Source organism: Manis javanica, chromosome 17 (assembly GCF_040802235.1).
Source record: "Manis javanica isolate MJ-LG chromosome 17, MJ_LKY, whole genome shotgun sequence".
Taxonomy (NCBI): domain Eukaryota; kingdom Metazoa; phylum Chordata; class Mammalia; order Pholidota; family Manidae; genus Manis; species Manis javanica.
Window position 1 is genome coordinate 12894800 of NC_133172.1, and position 16056 is coordinate 12910855.

General features: G+C 56.4%; 2 protein-coding genes across 6 annotated transcripts; one reads left to right on the plus strand and one right to left on the minus strand.

Annotated features, from left to right (window-relative positions):
* The first annotated feature begins 2 nt into the window (after nt 1-2).
* Nucleotides 3-6097, plus strand: LOC108397732 (cytochrome P450 2F2-like). Of its 4 annotated transcripts, none has more exons than XM_017661277.3 (9): nt 3-3088; nt 3629-3791; nt 4148-4297; nt 4433-4593; nt 4788-4964; nt 5050-5191; nt 5288-5475; nt 5650-5791; nt 5874-6097. In XM_017661277.3, the coding sequence occupies exons 1-9, from the start codon at nt 2897-2899 to the stop codon at nt 6053-6055; spliced, it is 1497 nt and encodes a 498-aa protein (XP_017516766.1). In that variant the 5' UTR covers nt 3-2896; the 3' UTR covers nt 6056-6097. The 4 variants fall into 4 exon arrangements, with proteins under 4 accessions (XP_017516766.1, XP_073082568.1, XP_073082567.1 ...); XM_073226467.1 differs by having other exon boundaries at nt 5650-5749; XM_073226466.1 differs by having other exon boundaries at nt 5056-5191.
* A 74-nt stretch (nt 6098-6171) lies between these two features.
* On the minus strand, nt 6172-14982 carry EGLN2 (egl-9 family hypoxia inducible factor 2). 2 transcript variants are annotated; one of them, XM_017661282.3, is made up of 6 exons: nt 14840-14980; nt 12749-13825; nt 7923-8042; nt 7369-7505; nt 7078-7145; nt 6172-6837 (listed from the first exon to the last, which is right to left on the minus strand). In XM_017661282.3, the coding sequence occupies exons 2-6, from the start codon at nt 13583-13585 to the stop codon at nt 6782-6784; spliced, it is 1218 nt and encodes a 405-aa protein (XP_017516771.2). In that variant the 5' UTR covers nt 13586-13825; nt 14840-14980; the 3' UTR covers nt 6172-6781. The 2 variants fall into 2 exon arrangements, with proteins under 2 accessions (XP_017516771.2, XP_073082572.1); XM_073226471.1 differs by lacking the exon at nt 7923-8042 and having other exon boundaries at nt 14840-14982.
* Nucleotides 14983-16056: the final 1074 nt, after the last annotated feature.

A 16056-nucleotide genomic window follows, 5' to 3' on the forward strand; every position in this document is an offset into this window, starting at 1 on the left:
ACAGGCTGGAAAGTAAAGGTTGTGAGGGCCTGAAGACAGAGAAACAGAAAGACCAAGGCTGAGAAAAAGCAGCCAGAGAGATAACAAACAGATCTGCAAGAGATGCTGGCCCTTTACAAACACGGAGCTGTAAGCAGGGAGAAAGCAAGGGACACAGAGACTGAGAAATAACAGTTACTAATCCTTACCTAGTGGTTCCTGTGCACACTTCTAAATGCCTCCTTTAAATCTCCCTGTGAGGCAAAGGGATTTTATTATACATTTTCACAGATGAGCAAACTGATGCCCAGAGAGGTGAGGTGACTTGTCCAAGACCACACAGCCAAAAGTGGACGGAGCTGAAATCAGAATGCAGTCTGGTCCAAACACAGCTCCTCTCAATCTCACAAGTCAGAAACACAGAGGAAAGCACAGAGATACAGACTCTGAGAAATGGGGAGAAAGACAAGAATCAGAAATGATCAAATATGGAGAGGAAGGGCAAAGAATGGAGGAAGCAAGGAACTGGAAGACCTGACAAATGGAAACTCCCCATTTGTCACCCCTCTCATTAGATGTTGCTTTGCCTTGCAATTCTTCCCTTTGGGGTGGGGACAGCATTCCCGGGCTTGGGGCCTCCCAACCTGGGACTGGACTTGACACTCCAACATTCTGCTGACAGTAGCTTTCCTCAATGAGCAGCATCCCAAGAGTCATTGAGCCTGAGTCAGGCAGAGTGTGATGGCCCCCCAGCCATGGGTGGAGGTGGCCTGGGAGGCCCTACCCTGGATGGGGTCTCCCCAGGGCCAACCAGAAGCTGGGACATGCTCTGCTGAGCATGGGGCCGGCCAGGGTGAGGCTTATAGGCGGTCCTACCATGCAGCGTCAGCTCCTTAATCCCCACGCTGTTACCACCACAGGCCAACCACAGAGTCTGCCCCAGGGCCCAGCCAGGGACACAGAGGCAGAGGGAGAGAAGGAGAAACTCAGAGGTCCTGAGAAAGATGGAGAGACATCAAAGAAAAACACATGGAAATCCTGAAAAAGAGACAGATGGTAATGGAGAGAGACAGAGTGAGCCATACAGAGAAGATAGAGATATGGAGAAATAGGGAGAGTCAAGGACGTCCAGAGAGAAGGAAGACAGGGAGATTCTAAAACAGAGATTAAAAAGTAAGAGAGGAACAGAGATGAAGAGAGATCTGAGAGAAAAAGAAAAAGTGAACTAGACACAGCTTCAAGAGATGAGACACACAGAAAGGAGGAGAGGCAGTCACAGGATCCAGCAAAAGATGGAGACTGAGAGAGTCTCAGCTAGAGAGAGACAGAAAGACATATCACAATATAGAGAGTCATGTGTGCATTCATTCAACAAACATTTATCTAGTACCTAGTGTGCTGAGCACTGTTTTAGGCACTGGGGGTACGGAAGTGAACAAGATAAAATGCCTGCCTTGAAAAGACAGGGCCTGGCCCAGCAGGGTGGGGTGGCGGCCACATGCTCACTGCTGAGTTAGTGCCCAAGAGCCAGGGCCCCACCCACAAGCCCTGCCACCCCAGGTTCCTGCACAAAGAAGGGCTGACAGGTAGGGAGACCCACGATCAGACATACAGAGACAGCGGTCGGCAGGCAGGCAAGGAAGCATAGACAGAGACTAAGGTCAAGCTGGGAGAAGTAGAAAAAGACAGACATCCTGAAAAGAGAAAGAAAATGGACATGAACCAAAGCAGATGTGGAGAGTAAACAGGGATAGACAGAAAGAGAGAGAGAGATGAGCAGAATCAGAGAAACACAGGCAAAGACTGAAAGAGACACTGAGATGAAGCAAAGATAGACAGACACAAGAGACATGCCCAGAGACAAACCCAGTCCTACACTCTTCATGCCGCCCCCCCATCCCCACCCCCCAGCCTCTGAAAGTCCAGTCCTGGGCTAGGCACCTGGTGGAAGGCTGGATCCAAACGCCAGGGGCAGTGGGAAGGTGGGTCACATTTCTGAAGTTGGCTCCAAGCACTGACTCAGCCACATCCTCTACCAGCCTGCACCCCCAGGGGCTGCCGGAGTGAAATTAAGTTTGTCTGCCATCATGGCCTGGCCTCGGCTGGAGGGCCCAGTGAGGAGCCTGGGGGACTGGAGACCAGGTGTTGAGAAGTATGTGCACAGGACATTTGGAGGCATCTGGGAGCCAGAGCATTGGGAATAGAGATGGCAGAGTTCAGGGCAGGGCACAAGTATGAAGGAGATACAAGGGGTCAACATGTAGAAGGCACCCAAGAGTTATAAGGCTAGACACAGGAATGCCAGCTGATGGGCAACAGGAGGCAAGGGAACTCAAGTGAGCATCCAGGAGACAGGTACAGCATACAAGGCTCCAAGAGCAATGGGCATGGAGATGACAAGGGCTCAGATACAAGCCCCTAGGTATCACAGGCACAGGGCACAGGAGTGCCAGGCTAATGGGCATGTCAGCAGGGGTGTTTTTAGAAGCATATTTAGAAGTCGGGAGTTCATTTAGGAATCAGAAGTACAGGATACAGTGTTTTGGGGTCTTGGGCACAGACAGAGGTGGCCCGGGGAATTCAGGGATGCACATCTACAGGCCAAATAGGATGGATCCAAAGGTGCTAGGGATCCAGGAAGGGTGCACCTGTGGGCCGGGTGTATCGACCTGGAAGTGATGGTGCACGGAGGTTGCCAAATGGGACAGTCTGAGGCGGGCACAAAAGAGATCAGGCAGAGCCAGGCACAACCGGGAATGGGCTGAGAGGCGGGGTGGAGACCTTGGATTGGGGAATCTAAGGAAGGTGCAGCCTACAGACTCCCATCCCGCCCACTCTGTTCTCTGCCTCTGCCTGCCTCTACTCCACCCAAGACCCCAAGGAGATAAAATAGAACTGAAGGGCACGGGCCTGGAAGATGGGCAGCATGGCGATCCCGGGCCTCACAGCTCTGCTGTGGCTATTCGTTCTGCTGGCGCTAGCCAGGTGGAGGTGGGGCACCAGGCAAACTCAGAGGAAGGGGGCCTTACCCCCGGGGCCCACGCCACTCCCGCTGCTGGGGAACCTGCTGCAGCTGGTGCCCCGACGCCTGGATCGCACACTCATGGAGGTAGCCCTGTCAGGGGGTTGGGGAAAAAGAATTCTGATGTCCTGAAAGTTGGTATAGGAGCTGGTTCTCTGAATGAGGTCAGAGCTGAGAGCTCGAACCGGCCGGATCATGAGGAAGGTTGAGAGGTCTGGAGTCCTGTGTCTGAAAAGAAGGAGCCTGCGGGCGTGGAAGGTTGGGGGCCAGGACATCTGGCTGTGAGAGGAGGAGCCTGCTGTGGAAAGCCAGGTCGGGGAGGGGAGCTGAGAGGTGTGTTCTCCGGGCTTGAGGCAAGGAGTCGGGTACTGAGGGCCCAGACGCCCAGTTCTGAGGGGTGCAGAAGGCTGGGGACCTGGACTTCCACATCTGAGGGAAGAGAGAGCTGGGGGCTTGACTCGTGGGTCAGAGGTACAATGAGGCTGGGGACCTGGACTCCTGGGCCTGGAATGCGAGGTTGAGAGTGGGATACCTGGGTGTGAAGTTGAGGGAGGTGGCATGGGGGTCTCGGTGCAGGAGCGGGTCAGGATCCCCGACCCGGACCCGCTGAGCACCGGCTCCGCGCAGCTGTCTGCCCGCTGGGGCCCGGTGTTCACAGTGCGGCTGGGCCCGCGCCCTGCAGTGGTGCTGTGTGGTTACGCCGCACTGCGGGACGCGTTAGTGCGGCAAGCGGACGCCTTCTCCGGCCGCGGGGCCATGGCAGTCTTCGAACCCTTCACGCGCGGAAACGGTGAGGCCCGGGCGGCGGGAGCGCGGGGCCTAGGGCAGTCTGGGATAAAAGGTTGGGGCGGGGCCTAATAGAGGAGCAGCGCTAAGGAGGGCGCACGGCGAGCGGGGGCGGAGCTAAGGTGTAGGGGCTGAAAGCGGAGGGCAGCTTCCTCACGCAGCCAATAGGAGAGCCTAAGAGTCAAAGCCAAAGAGCCAGCGGTGGGCAGGGATCCGGACCAGCAGAAGGACCCCTGTGTAGATGGATGGGGCCAAGAAGGCTGGGGTGGCAACTAAGAGATCTGGAAATAAGCAGACCGAAGGGTTGCAAGGAAGTCCAGGCCACTACTCTGGCCTGCCCCCTTCTCTGCCCCGCCGCAGGTATCGTTTTTTCCAACGGGCAGCGCTGGCGGACGCTGCGCAATTTTACACTTGGGGCGCTTAAGGAGTTCGGGTTGGGGTCGCGGACCATCGAGGAGCGCATCCTAGAGGAGGCGGCTTGTCTGCTTGGCGAATTGCAAGCCACTGTTGGTGAGGCCTAGTCGGGAAAGTGAGGGACTTCGCGTGGGTGTAACCAGTGGACTAGAAAGGGACGCGGGAACGACGGATGGGACGAAGCCATGTTATCTGGGTGCCACTTATGACCTTGTCCTGTTCCACTCCCAGGAGCCCCGTTCGACCCCCAGCAACTACTACATAATGCTGTATCTAATGTTATCTGTTCTGTGGTCTTTGGGAACCGCTATGGCTATGACGACCCGGAGTTCCTGAGGCTCCTAGACCTCTTCAGTGATAACTTCCGCATCATGAGTTCCAGGTGGGGCGAGGTGAGAGGGCCAGCTCTAGCCTCTCCCTTGTGTGCCCTGTGCTAAACCCTGGGTATGTAGACCTACCTACATTAAATCACTGGAAGAGTCTAGAATCTTGGAAGTCCTAGAACTTGTAACATGTCTTCATGCGGTCTCCCTGTTGGATAACTAGCAGTCTTGTTCAAATGTCTACTGAAATTCTGTCCCCACAGATGTACAACATTTTCCCCTCCCTCCTGAACTGGATCCCTGGCCCACATCATCGAATCTTCCAAAACTTTGAGGAGCTTCGTATCTTCATTTCTGAGCAAATCCAGAGGCACCGGCAGACTCGGCAACCTGGGGAGCCCCGTGATTTCATCGACTGCTTCCTGGATCAGATGGATAAGGTGCATGCCCCAGCTGCCCTGAACTCTATCCATGTTTCTCACTAGGTAGGTACCTGGCATGAAGCAGCATCCTTCTCTGTCTCAGGAACAGAAGAATCCAGAGAGCCATTTCCAGGAGGAGACATTGGTGATGACTACACATAACCTTTTCTTCGGTGGCACCGAGACCACCAGCATCACCCTGCGCTCTGGGCTCCTCATTCTGCTTAAGTACCCAGAGGTCACAGGTCTGTAAGCTAGAGAGCCAAGGATGAAGGGGGGCTGTGGCTTGGATATGGCTGGGGACTGTGGCACGCACAAGTCACACTTTCCACCTGCCCCAGCCAAGATGCAGGCTGAGCTGGACGCTGTGGTAGGTCGGATGCGCACTCCAAGCCTGGCGGACCGTGAGCACCTGCCCTACACCAACGCTGTGCTGCATGAGCTCCAGCGCTTCACCAGCGTGCTACCACTAGGGCTGCCTCGTGCCCTCACCCACAACACCCACCTGCATGGCCACTTTCTCCCCAAGGTGCCCACCAAACCTGGGGATTCTGCATGGGGGCTGATTAACAAAGAGCAGCAGCCACATGGGCATGCACAGGAATAGCCCTGGGAGCAAGAAAAGCCTACTTTTTAAACAGGGTTTTAGATGGCAGAAAGGCAATTGCTTGAAGTCTCGGGTAACCCTTGTGCATTCCCCAAGGGTACCTTCGTGATTCCTCTGCTTGTGTCTGCACACCGGGACCCCAGCCAATTCAAGGACCCAGATTGCTTCAACCCCACCAACTTCCTGGATGACAAGGGCAAGTTCCAGAGCAATGATGCCTTCATGCCCTTTGCCCTAGGTTAGGGCCAGGCAGGGAGGAGACCAGCTTCAACAAGCCCTAGGGTATATGGGGTTCTCACCCTGTGTCCCTGTGTCCCTAGGAAAGCGGATGTGCCTGGGTGCAGGCCTAGCACGATCAGAGATCTTCCTCTTCTTCACAACCATCCTCCAACGGTTCTGTCTGCTCCCTGTGGGGAGCCCTGCCAACATTGACCTCACCCCACAATGCACTGGCCTGGGCAACGTGCCCCCAGCCTTCCAGCTCCGCCTGGTGGCCCGCTGAGGTCAGGCTCACCTACCCTCTGCTCACTGGCTCTCAAACCTCCCTACCCTTTTGGTCATTAAAGGCCCTGAATTGCAGATGAAGCACCCTCCTTACCAAAAAGAGCATCAAGTGTGTGCAGCTCTGAGGTAAACTTTTATTTCTTTCTTGGCTGACAGGACTTTCACACCCATGCTCCTACCTGCACCTTTTATCCTACCCAAGCAGTGGCATTCTAGTCCAAAAGGTGCCATGGTCCAAGGGTTTGGGGAGTCACTTCACATTCCAGACTGGAGAAGTCGGGGTGGGGGGGCCGTGGAAATTATCCCCCACACACAAACCTTTCCCAGCAAGAGGCCATGACTCACCCCAACCCCAAATCCTGCATCCTGGTGGGAGGTGGCAATGCCTCCTTCCAGCTTTCCACACCTGTAAGGGGCATGACCAGACAGGGCAGGACACAGGCCCCAAGCTCCAGTAATGGTAGCCCCACTACTGGCCCCTGCCTGTGTCACAGCCCTGGCCTCCATCACAGGGCAGCAGAGGTCTCTCCTCCTCCTTGGTCCTCAGCAATGGACAGAGCCCTCCACACCAGGCAGGACAGGACAGAGGCAAAGCTGGAAGCAGTGGTGGTGGCAGGGAAGGAGCAGGCACCAAGAATGGTGGGCTGCTGGTTCAGCAGCACAGGGCCGGGGACACTCCAGCAGTCGGGGCAAGCTGCCTGTCCACGCAGCTCAGGGCCGGCCACTAGGTGGGTGTAGTTGGCTGTGATACAGGAACTTGAACACCTTTCTGTCCTGATGCTGGTGGTGAGAAGGGGACAGGAGACAGTGAATCATCAGGGAAGGGACAAAGAGACCAAGGAAAACCTGGGACGATGGGGGAGAGGACCAGAGGAGACGGGGCTCATGCTGGGGATACCAGAAGAGTGGGCTGTCCAGGGAAGGTGATCAGATGGGAAGAAGAATGAGTAGTCAGAAGCCTAGTGAGTACATGGAATAGGAAGGAGCTGAAGGAGGGGATGCCACTTGGGAAGCAGATACCTAGCTGATACTTGTCTTTGGCTGCTGCGCGCTCCTTGGCATCAAAATACCAGACAGTGATGGCATACCTGGGAACCAGAGCAGCCCCAGAAGGCAGTCAGAGATGACTTTTCCTCATTTGAAGTCACCATACCCAAACTGAAACTACAGTCCACCCTTCTGAGCCTGGTTCTGTTCCCATCTAGACCTCCTCTCAGCACTTCATCACTCCCTAGTCACTCCAGGGACATGGTAAGACTTTGGGGGCACCAGAGGAGCACCTGGGCACATTCCCAGAAACATGGGTCATACCTGGTGGCATACGCTGGTTTCACCTCATGGGGGTTCCGCCGGTCAGACCAGAAAATGAGCAGCCGGTCAAAGAGTGGCTCGATGTTGGCTACCACAGGGCGGCCCTCAGGAAAGATCTGCAGCAGGCCACCGTGCACCTGAGGGCAGGCCAGAGGGTGGGGGTGGGGGGTGGGGGGTGCTGCTCCTGCCTGGAACCTCCACGTTGCACGGTCCACCCCCAGAAGCCCACCAGGGGGCGCAGCAGCGGCACACAACTCCCTCCCACCCCTGAGGGTCTTAAAATTAATAGCAGCCCATGGTCTGCATCACCATGGAGATGGGAAGGAAGCTACTGAAGACCACAGGAAGTGGGGGAGGAGTGTTCATAAGGCCTGAGACTGGGCAGACAGCACCATCCCTGCAAGTGACCAGTTAGCTGGAGAAGTGGTACCATTTCCCAGGAAGAGCCAGCCAGCATACTGCACCACCCCACTGTAGGTTGCGAAGAGGAATGGGAAAATGCTAGTAAGTGGAAAACAGTGGATGCAGCTGTCCCCACCAGCCCCACACTCTACCTTGACATCCCAGTTCTGATTCAGGTAATAGATACAGGTGATGCAGCGCCCATCGCCGTGGGGATTATCCACATGCCTCACGTACCCCAGCCCGTTGCCTGGGTAACACGCCACCATGGCCTGGCAGAGACGGATGTAGGTGGGTTTACTGGGGCTAGGCAGGGACATTTGGGGAAGCAACCACCACGTCCTCCTTTTCACCCCTCCCTGCCCCTTGTCTCTCCCCTGACTTGAATGTCCTGGGCTCCAAGGCTTCCAATGCCCAGCCTTTCTCCTTTTCAGCCAAGCCCCCATCTACCAGAAACCTCAGCTGCAAGGCCTCAAGAGCCCACTCCCCATGCTCACATGCCGAGGACCTGCATCCAGATGGGGCACAATAAGAGAACTGGGGGGTTTGATTTTTTACAGATAACTCAATCCCACCTGAGGCATTTCAGTAGAATAAAAGAAATCTCAGTATTTTCTGGTATGTGGGGATGTGGCCCACAGCCCTACACAAGAGTCTTGACCCTCGGCTACTAGGTGGAATCACTTGGGACACTGATGCCCTCAGTTGGAGCCTGAAATTTTGAACACCCCACCCTGCCACCCCCACCCCAGTTATTCTAATATATGCAGCAATGTTGAGAACTGCTGCCCGTGACTATAGAGAACTCCCCCTGACAAACGAATGACCTATTTCCTACACATCTGACAAGGTACCAAAACCTACAGTGTGACTAGAACCTGGGATCTAATCCCAATTCCAAGGCTATCTTGCTGCTTGCTGAGTAGCCCTGGACAGAAAAGTCCCATCAAATGACTAGGCCTCAACTGCCTCATCTGTACAATGGGCTAATAAACAACTTTCTATCTTCAGCAGTAACATTAAGCCCCCCTGAGAACATAACTCTGGAGGTTCTTGACGCCCCCCACCAGATCTAAAAAGGCTCATTCCAGATCTTGGCTTCTGTGTGTACAGTCTAGCCACAGGGTTCCTCTCCCTAACAGCTGCTGTTCCCTAGGTCCTGGCCAGCCCTGACCATGCCGAGGCCTGGGCCCCAGCCACTCCTGCAGACCTAACTCCTCATCTATGAACTGGGGCTCACAGCCACTCCACAGGTCACTGTGGGAACTGGACAAGACATGAACGTTTGGGAAGGCACCCAGCATGGTGCCTGCCACATGAAAGAGAAACTAAGAACAGGCTGAAATGACATTAAGAAAAAAAAAAAGAGTCCCTGTCTATCCTCTGATCAAAGCCACTGGAGGATGAGGCAAAGAGGGGAACACTGTCATGAGGACCCTGCAGTTCCTCCCACCATCTGTCTTGACTCCTCAGTCCACACCAGGACTGCCACACCCCACAACGCTCGGCTACACCTGCGGGCCACAGCCCTGAAACAACATCCCTGACCTAGAGGACTGGCCTCTGCTGTCAAAACAGAAGAATGTCCAGCACTCACTCCCTCGGCCTTCACACACCAGGTTATTCCCAGGGCTCATCCCAGGTGGATGATAAAGTGCCCTGCATTAAGCACCTGCCCTGGGAAAGGGACCAGGAGGACTGCCACCGGATATGGCTAACCCAGCAGCGCAAAGCCTCCGCTTCTCTTCAGCAGCACAGGGAAAGACCCTGGCCCCAAGCTGCAGGTTCAGCAGAACCTTCTCTGCACTGCTTGCTCCCTGCAGACAGCTCAGAGCTCCGAGCAACCACCCCACTGAGAGGTGGCCTGGACTCAGTGAGTCTGATCAGGGACAGGCAAGCCCTCCACAGTTAGAATCCAAGCAGATTTTGCTGGTTCTGCCAGTGGGAAAGGAAGTGCTGCAGCCTCTTTCTCTACAATCCAACCCCACAGCAGCCAGAGACCTTTTTTGGAGCTCTTCATTGCTCAAATCCTTTCAAGCTCCCCATTGACCACAACCTCCAACGCCATCAACCTCGTCTACTATCCCCATCACTCCAGCCTAGAGACTCCTGACTGTTCTCTGACCAGGCCAAGCTCACCCCCAAGGCCTCTGCACCTACCTGGAATACTCTTCCCCCTGGTCCTCTCTGTTATTTAGATCTCCAGTCAAGGGCCACCATAGGTACTCCAGCTGAAGGCACCTGGGCTGATGTTCCATCCACCCCTCTCAATGTGAAGTCTACTCAGGTACTTGTTTACCTAGTTTTGTCCGAAAGGAAGCCCCAGAGGAGCTCCTGGGGCCAAGCTTGTCTCCCTAGTGCCCAGGCAGTAGCTGCTGATTGAAGGCACTCTTTTCAGTCCAGGGCATCCACTCTGTCCTACCAGTGCACCCTCACACAGGGTCACCCCCCCATGCGGGCAGAACACCCTCTGGAGTCTGGAATGTAATGACTCTTGTGTAAGAAGGCTGGGCACAGAAACAGGCCCTTTAAGGTTCCCACACACACACACGTTAGTTGGCGGAGGGGCAGCATCCTCTGAACCCAGAGAAGCATCTATTTCCTGCAACCACAAAAGAACAGGACAATAAGCAGAGAGATATGGAAACTTGTTTCTCACTCTCCCATCTCAGGAAAGGGGAAGTTGATCAGAGCCAGGAGACTAAAGAGTTAAACGCTATTGGTGACAATGTGCCAAGAATTACTTACACACACACCACCACCACTACCCCACTAAGTCAGAAGCCAGGGAGTGAGCCAATGACAGCAGGCCCCACCTCCAAGCTAGCCTTAAAGGGGTAAACCAAACCAGCCAGGCCCTCCCTGGGGTCCCCTATGGTAGTCCTTGAGGCAAGGGGAAGTCATCTCTCTTCATCTGCAGGTCAACTGGGCAGAGGAACTAGGGAGAGAAGGGAACACAGGAGCTGAACTCAGAACAAACTGAGAGGCAGGTTGCTGCCAGCCCCAGCCACACTTAGGATCTGTGCCCCTCCCCAACACCATGTGACCACACACCTCAGCAACCCACACAGTCCTACTCCAGAGCCCGGAGAGGGGGCCAAGATGTTGCCCTTTGAAGGCAGGGAAGCCTGGAGTTGCTGTCTCACTGGGGCAGGGGAGGGTCTGAGAGGAACTTCAGTGATTGGGCTGGCTCCTCTCCTCCCTCCTCTATCCAGCCTGGCGTGTTCTTGCCTCCCAGGGCAATAAGGGTTACTCCAGGGCTAAAGAAGTCCCAACACACACAGCCACACACACACACACACACACACCATCCTAGCCCAGGCCCTGGTCCCAACTACATTCAAAGGAGCAGAGACCTGCTCCCTCTACCCACCCGATCCTCCTACAATGGCTCCAGACAAGCCTGATTTTCCTATCCTGTGAATGAGCAAACTGAGGCTCAGAAGTGTCCTGCCCTAGACACCTGGTTCTTGTGGTCTCCCCCAGCCTTCTTCCCTGGAGGGTAGGTGACCTTGGGGTGAAGGTGCTGAGCACCCTGTGAGCAGGGAGACTCCCAGTGATCTCTCCAGCCTGTGCAGGAGCCAGGCTGGGGAAGGGCTGCCCCCAGCTCTCCAGCTATCAAGTAACAGGAGGGAGAGGGAAGTAGGACAAGTTCCAGCTGGAGTAGGGAGAACACTGGTCTCGGCCCCAAGGGAGCCCTGGTTCCTGAGCCAGCTCCAGCCTCACAGTGGAGCTGCACAGAGGCAGAACCCATCATGAGATCTTGAGAGGAGAGGGAATGTCAAGAGCACAGCCTCATGCTCACAGGGCAGAAGGCAGCCCCTGCCATCAGCCAAGCATCACCAGTGTTGTGCAGAGGATACTCCCTGCAGGGCCTTGGCCAAATGACACTAAGCCTTGGACTCAAGGCCAGCCACTCGCACTCCTTCATAAGGAGTGTCATCCTGGCAGCAGGCCAGAAAGGCCCTATGGATCGGTGTCTTGTGCAGGGCTCCTGAATGGGCAGCTGGAGGCCAAGGCGGCCTCCCTGATGACTCTCTATAAACCCCAATCAAATGAACAAGTTCTTAAAAAGAGGCTCTGTGGTTTTTGGCAGATTCTCAAAAAGGCCCAGATTCCAAGAAAAGATTAGGAACCACTATTCTCAAACAAGCAAAAGGGACCAGAAAGGACACAAAAGCAGGGGAACATGGGAAGAGACCCAAGCCAGACAGGGATGAAGTTATGGACAAGGCAGAAAGGATGAGGGATACGGACTAAAACGGGGAGGGATGGGAAACATGGGGGGCAGGCCTCCACCTGGCCAGCACACAGCCACCAGTGTCACTCCCAGAAAGGTGTCCTTGACACCGATGCCACTGTACAGCATATGGGGCACAATGCAGCACTGCACCAGACACAGCAGGCAGCACCTCCTCCCTCAGCCTGGCACTAGCCTCACCACTGCTATCCTCCCCACTCAGTCTCTTGGTTCTCCTAAGAATGGACTAGACAGGCCAGCAGACAGAAATGAATGAAAGGAAAAGGGAATAGAGAAGAACTAACAGACAGGTGCAAGTGGTCAGATGGAAGAAAAACTATGTGCCAGTCCACACTGACCATTCTTGGTCTGGGACTCAAGAACAGACATCAGAGGGCTGTGAACCCCAGCATGGCCTATGCACAGGTGCAGGCTATGAATCTCAGTACCTCAACTCAGGTTTTCTAAAGATCCCTGGCAAAGTCAAGAACCACTACAGCTACAAGCTAAACCCCTGGTTTACAGGTGCACAAACGAAGGCCCACAGGAAGAAACTGCAGACACCCTGAGTCCCCACGGGGAGTGAGACACAAAGCAAATTTCAGCACTCCCTTCCCTGGAGCTGTCTAAACCCTGCTGTGACCCCAGAAGCCTGTCTTCAAACCCACTGGTGCCCAGAGTATTAGCCATCCAACAACTGCTAGGCAGCCCTTCCACACAAAGTCCCCAGAGCCTTACCTTGGTGCGCCCGTTGATGACATAGCCACCCAGTCGCCCAGCACAGTGCCGGATTAGAGCGTCTACGTGGGCCATGAGGACCCCAATGCTTCGGCAGCCTGGCTCGTGTCCTTCCACCCAGGCAATCTGGTCCCCTCGGATGCTGCGTGGCGGGATGGCCCGCTGGCTCACTAGCTGCCCATCACGCAGGAGACCATCCCGCTTCAGGACCTCCACCTCAGCCAGCACGCAGCTGCCCAGTGCCGCCCCCAGGAAGCTGTCCTTGACGCAGATGCCATAGTACCGCATGCAGGGCACAATATAGTCCAGGGCCAAGCGCTCAGGTGCAGCAGGCAGCACCTCCTCCCTCGGCCCAGCACTGGCCTCGCCACTGCCACTGCTGCAGCCCATGCCACCCTTGCCCTCCCCCTCTGCCTCCTGGTTCTCCTGCCCAGCCCAGGGCCGCTTGCTGGATGTGGGGGCATCCCCACCATCTTCTGCCCATTTCCGTTTGGGGGCCTCAGGTCGGGCACCCTGGGCTGCCAGTCGCTGGCACCCCTTGGTGACCAGAGCCGCGGCACCCTCACTCTGCAGCGGCCGCAGCTCACCACCATCCTGCCCACCGAAGCCCTCCCGCAGGGGGCTAGCTGTGGTGGAAGTGGCTGTGGCTCTGGGGGTCCCACTCCCCGCCGAGGCCTCACCAGGTGCTCCTGGACCGTGGTAGGAGGGTAGAAGAGGACAGGGCAGGTAACTCTCCACCCCCATCCTGACCCGGCCAGGCTCCAAGGGCTCTGGCACAGAAACCGGCAACTGAGGGAGAGCCTGACTCAGGGGCTGCGGCTGGCACGGGCTGTCCATGGCAGCAGCGTCTTCATCCCCCGGGCATGGAGGGCACGGCCCGGGCCCATGGTGCCACCCTCCTCCACCTCCTCCTCCTCCACTGGATGCAGCCCGGGGCCGGGGCGGCTGGGCCTGGTGTGGGGCAGGGTGAGGCAGGGCAGGCAGGCAGCAGAGGCTCTTCTCGTGCCCTGGGGGTTCTCGCTGGTCCCCAAGTCCTTTGCTGCCCCTAGGGGCTTGGGAAGGGACCCGTCAGGGTGGCTAGAGGGAGAGAGAGGAAAAAGGATGAGAGAGAAGGTAGAGGCAGGTGGGCTGGAGAAGGGATTGGGGGGTGCAGGGATAGCAGAGAGGACAACCGATTTGGCTACAAAGACCCGCAAAACCTGAATACAAGTAGGGGAGAAAAACGTGGGAATTAGGGGAGTAACAAGACGCAGTGAGGGGTCAGCTGAGGAGTGAGGCTGGTAGACGACCCAAAGACAGAGGACCGCGGCGGGGGCTAAGGGACAGCATGCGTGGATAGAGACACAGAAAACAGACTAGATCAGGGGAGAAAGAGAGGACCTGAAGTCGAAACGGGACGGTGAAGTGGAGAGTAAAAGTGCTGGAAACAGACAGGGGGTTGAGCCTGGGGACACCACAGAGACGCAAAGGGAATTGGGGGCCCGCAGACGAAAGTGGGGAGTCCAGAGACAAAGAGAAGGGGGGGGACCCAAACACAGAAAAACGGACGGAAGGTGGGAGGGGCGGGCCTCACACAGCCGGACCGACGGAGTGGAAGGGTCAAGCAGAGCCCCACCGGAGGAAGCCAGTCGGGGGCCGACACACACCCAGACGGAAGGGAGGTCCTAAGACAGACCGACGGAAGGGAGCCGCGGGAGGAGGGACCAAGGGGACAGAAGGAAGGGCGGAGGAGGGTTCAAGCACTCCGGGACAGGACGACGGGAAAAAGCGCCCCCTCCCAAACCGCTTCTGTGCGGGCCCGAGGACCCTCGCGGCGCCGCAAGCGACGGAGGCAGGTCCCAGAGGCCGCTGGGGCCCCGTGCCCCTCCCCAGCCCACTCCCGGCTCTCCCCCGCAGCCAACGGCCGGCATCCAACATGCCGGCGCGCCTTCCCTCCCCCACGCCCTACCCCCACCCGGGGTCGCCACGCTCCGTCACGGCGGGTCGGGCGCCCGCTCCCCGCCACCCGCCTGGCTCCGTCCAACTCCCCAAGGCTCCCCGGCTCGAGCGCCTTCTTTTTCTCTCGCCCTTCCCTCCCCACTCCCTCCTCACCCAGCTCTTTCCTCCGGCCTCGGCGCCGCCGTTTGTGCCAGCCGCCCTGCGCCGCACAGCGCGCCATACCCCGCCCCCACCACCCTCGACGCTCCGCCCCCGCCTCGCCCGGTGGGCACGTGACCGCGCCCGCGGAGAAGACGGCACGTGCGCAGGCGCGAGCCGAGAGGGGCGGGGCGAGGTAGTTCAAAACAGCCCCGATAGAAAGGGGAAGTGGGTCGGTAGCCGGCGCGAGGTTATTTGCATTCCCCGCTCCGCCCCTTTTGCGGAAGGAAAGCAGTTAGGAAAGGCTGACTCTGGGAGTTTCTGCGTGTATTACGCCGAGCGAGGGACGGAAAGGTATGCACATAAGTATATTTACATGGGCAGCCCCACCCCCTCGAAGCCCAAAACGCCGTGGAATAAGGGTGGGCAGGGTCAGGGAGTGATATGCAAATTAATTGATTTACATGAAAGCTCGGCCTTCTCAAACCCAAGAATAGGGATGAGATAATGAAAAAAGCGTAGTTGGGAAAGGTATGTAAATTAGCACGTCAAATTTACATGAGTACTTTTTATAACGGAGGGAAAGAAGTGCGGAGCGTCCTTGAAAAGGAAGAGCCGACTGGAAGGGATGGGCAAATATACCAGATCCCACTCTGCCCGGCCCCCACGGGTCAACTGTGGGAGTTTGAATAAAGCGACCTAGGAGAGCAGGGGTGGGGGAGGGCTATGCCGATAAGGAGATTAAATGCCGCGTCCCCTCAGGAGGTGGAGAGGCGCGGGGGGGTGGACGTGGGCTCTGGCCAACCCCGTGATAGGTTAAGGCTGACTTGTGGATGGTGGAGCACTTGAAAATGTCCTGATGGGGCTGCACCTGACTTTGGCAGAGCACATACAGGTAATAAGCAGTTCAGCTGGACACAAGGAGAAACACACCCGTCTCAAGTACGCACTTGAGTCAGGGTTGCACGAACGGGATTCATGGTCACACAGGTGTATCAAAGGAACCAAATTCATACCAAAACACACTCTCTGGCCTTGGCATCCCAAATGTCACTAGCCTCATGGATACAACCACTGAGGACAGAGCAGTCAACAAGAAGCAGTGTCACACACAAGCAGCACACATTCCTACAGAAACCATCACAGACGTCACTCAGGGACATGAGTGTCACACATGTGGACCTCCAGCATGCATTGTCACAGAAAATGTGCACAGGGACAGACTCCCTCCA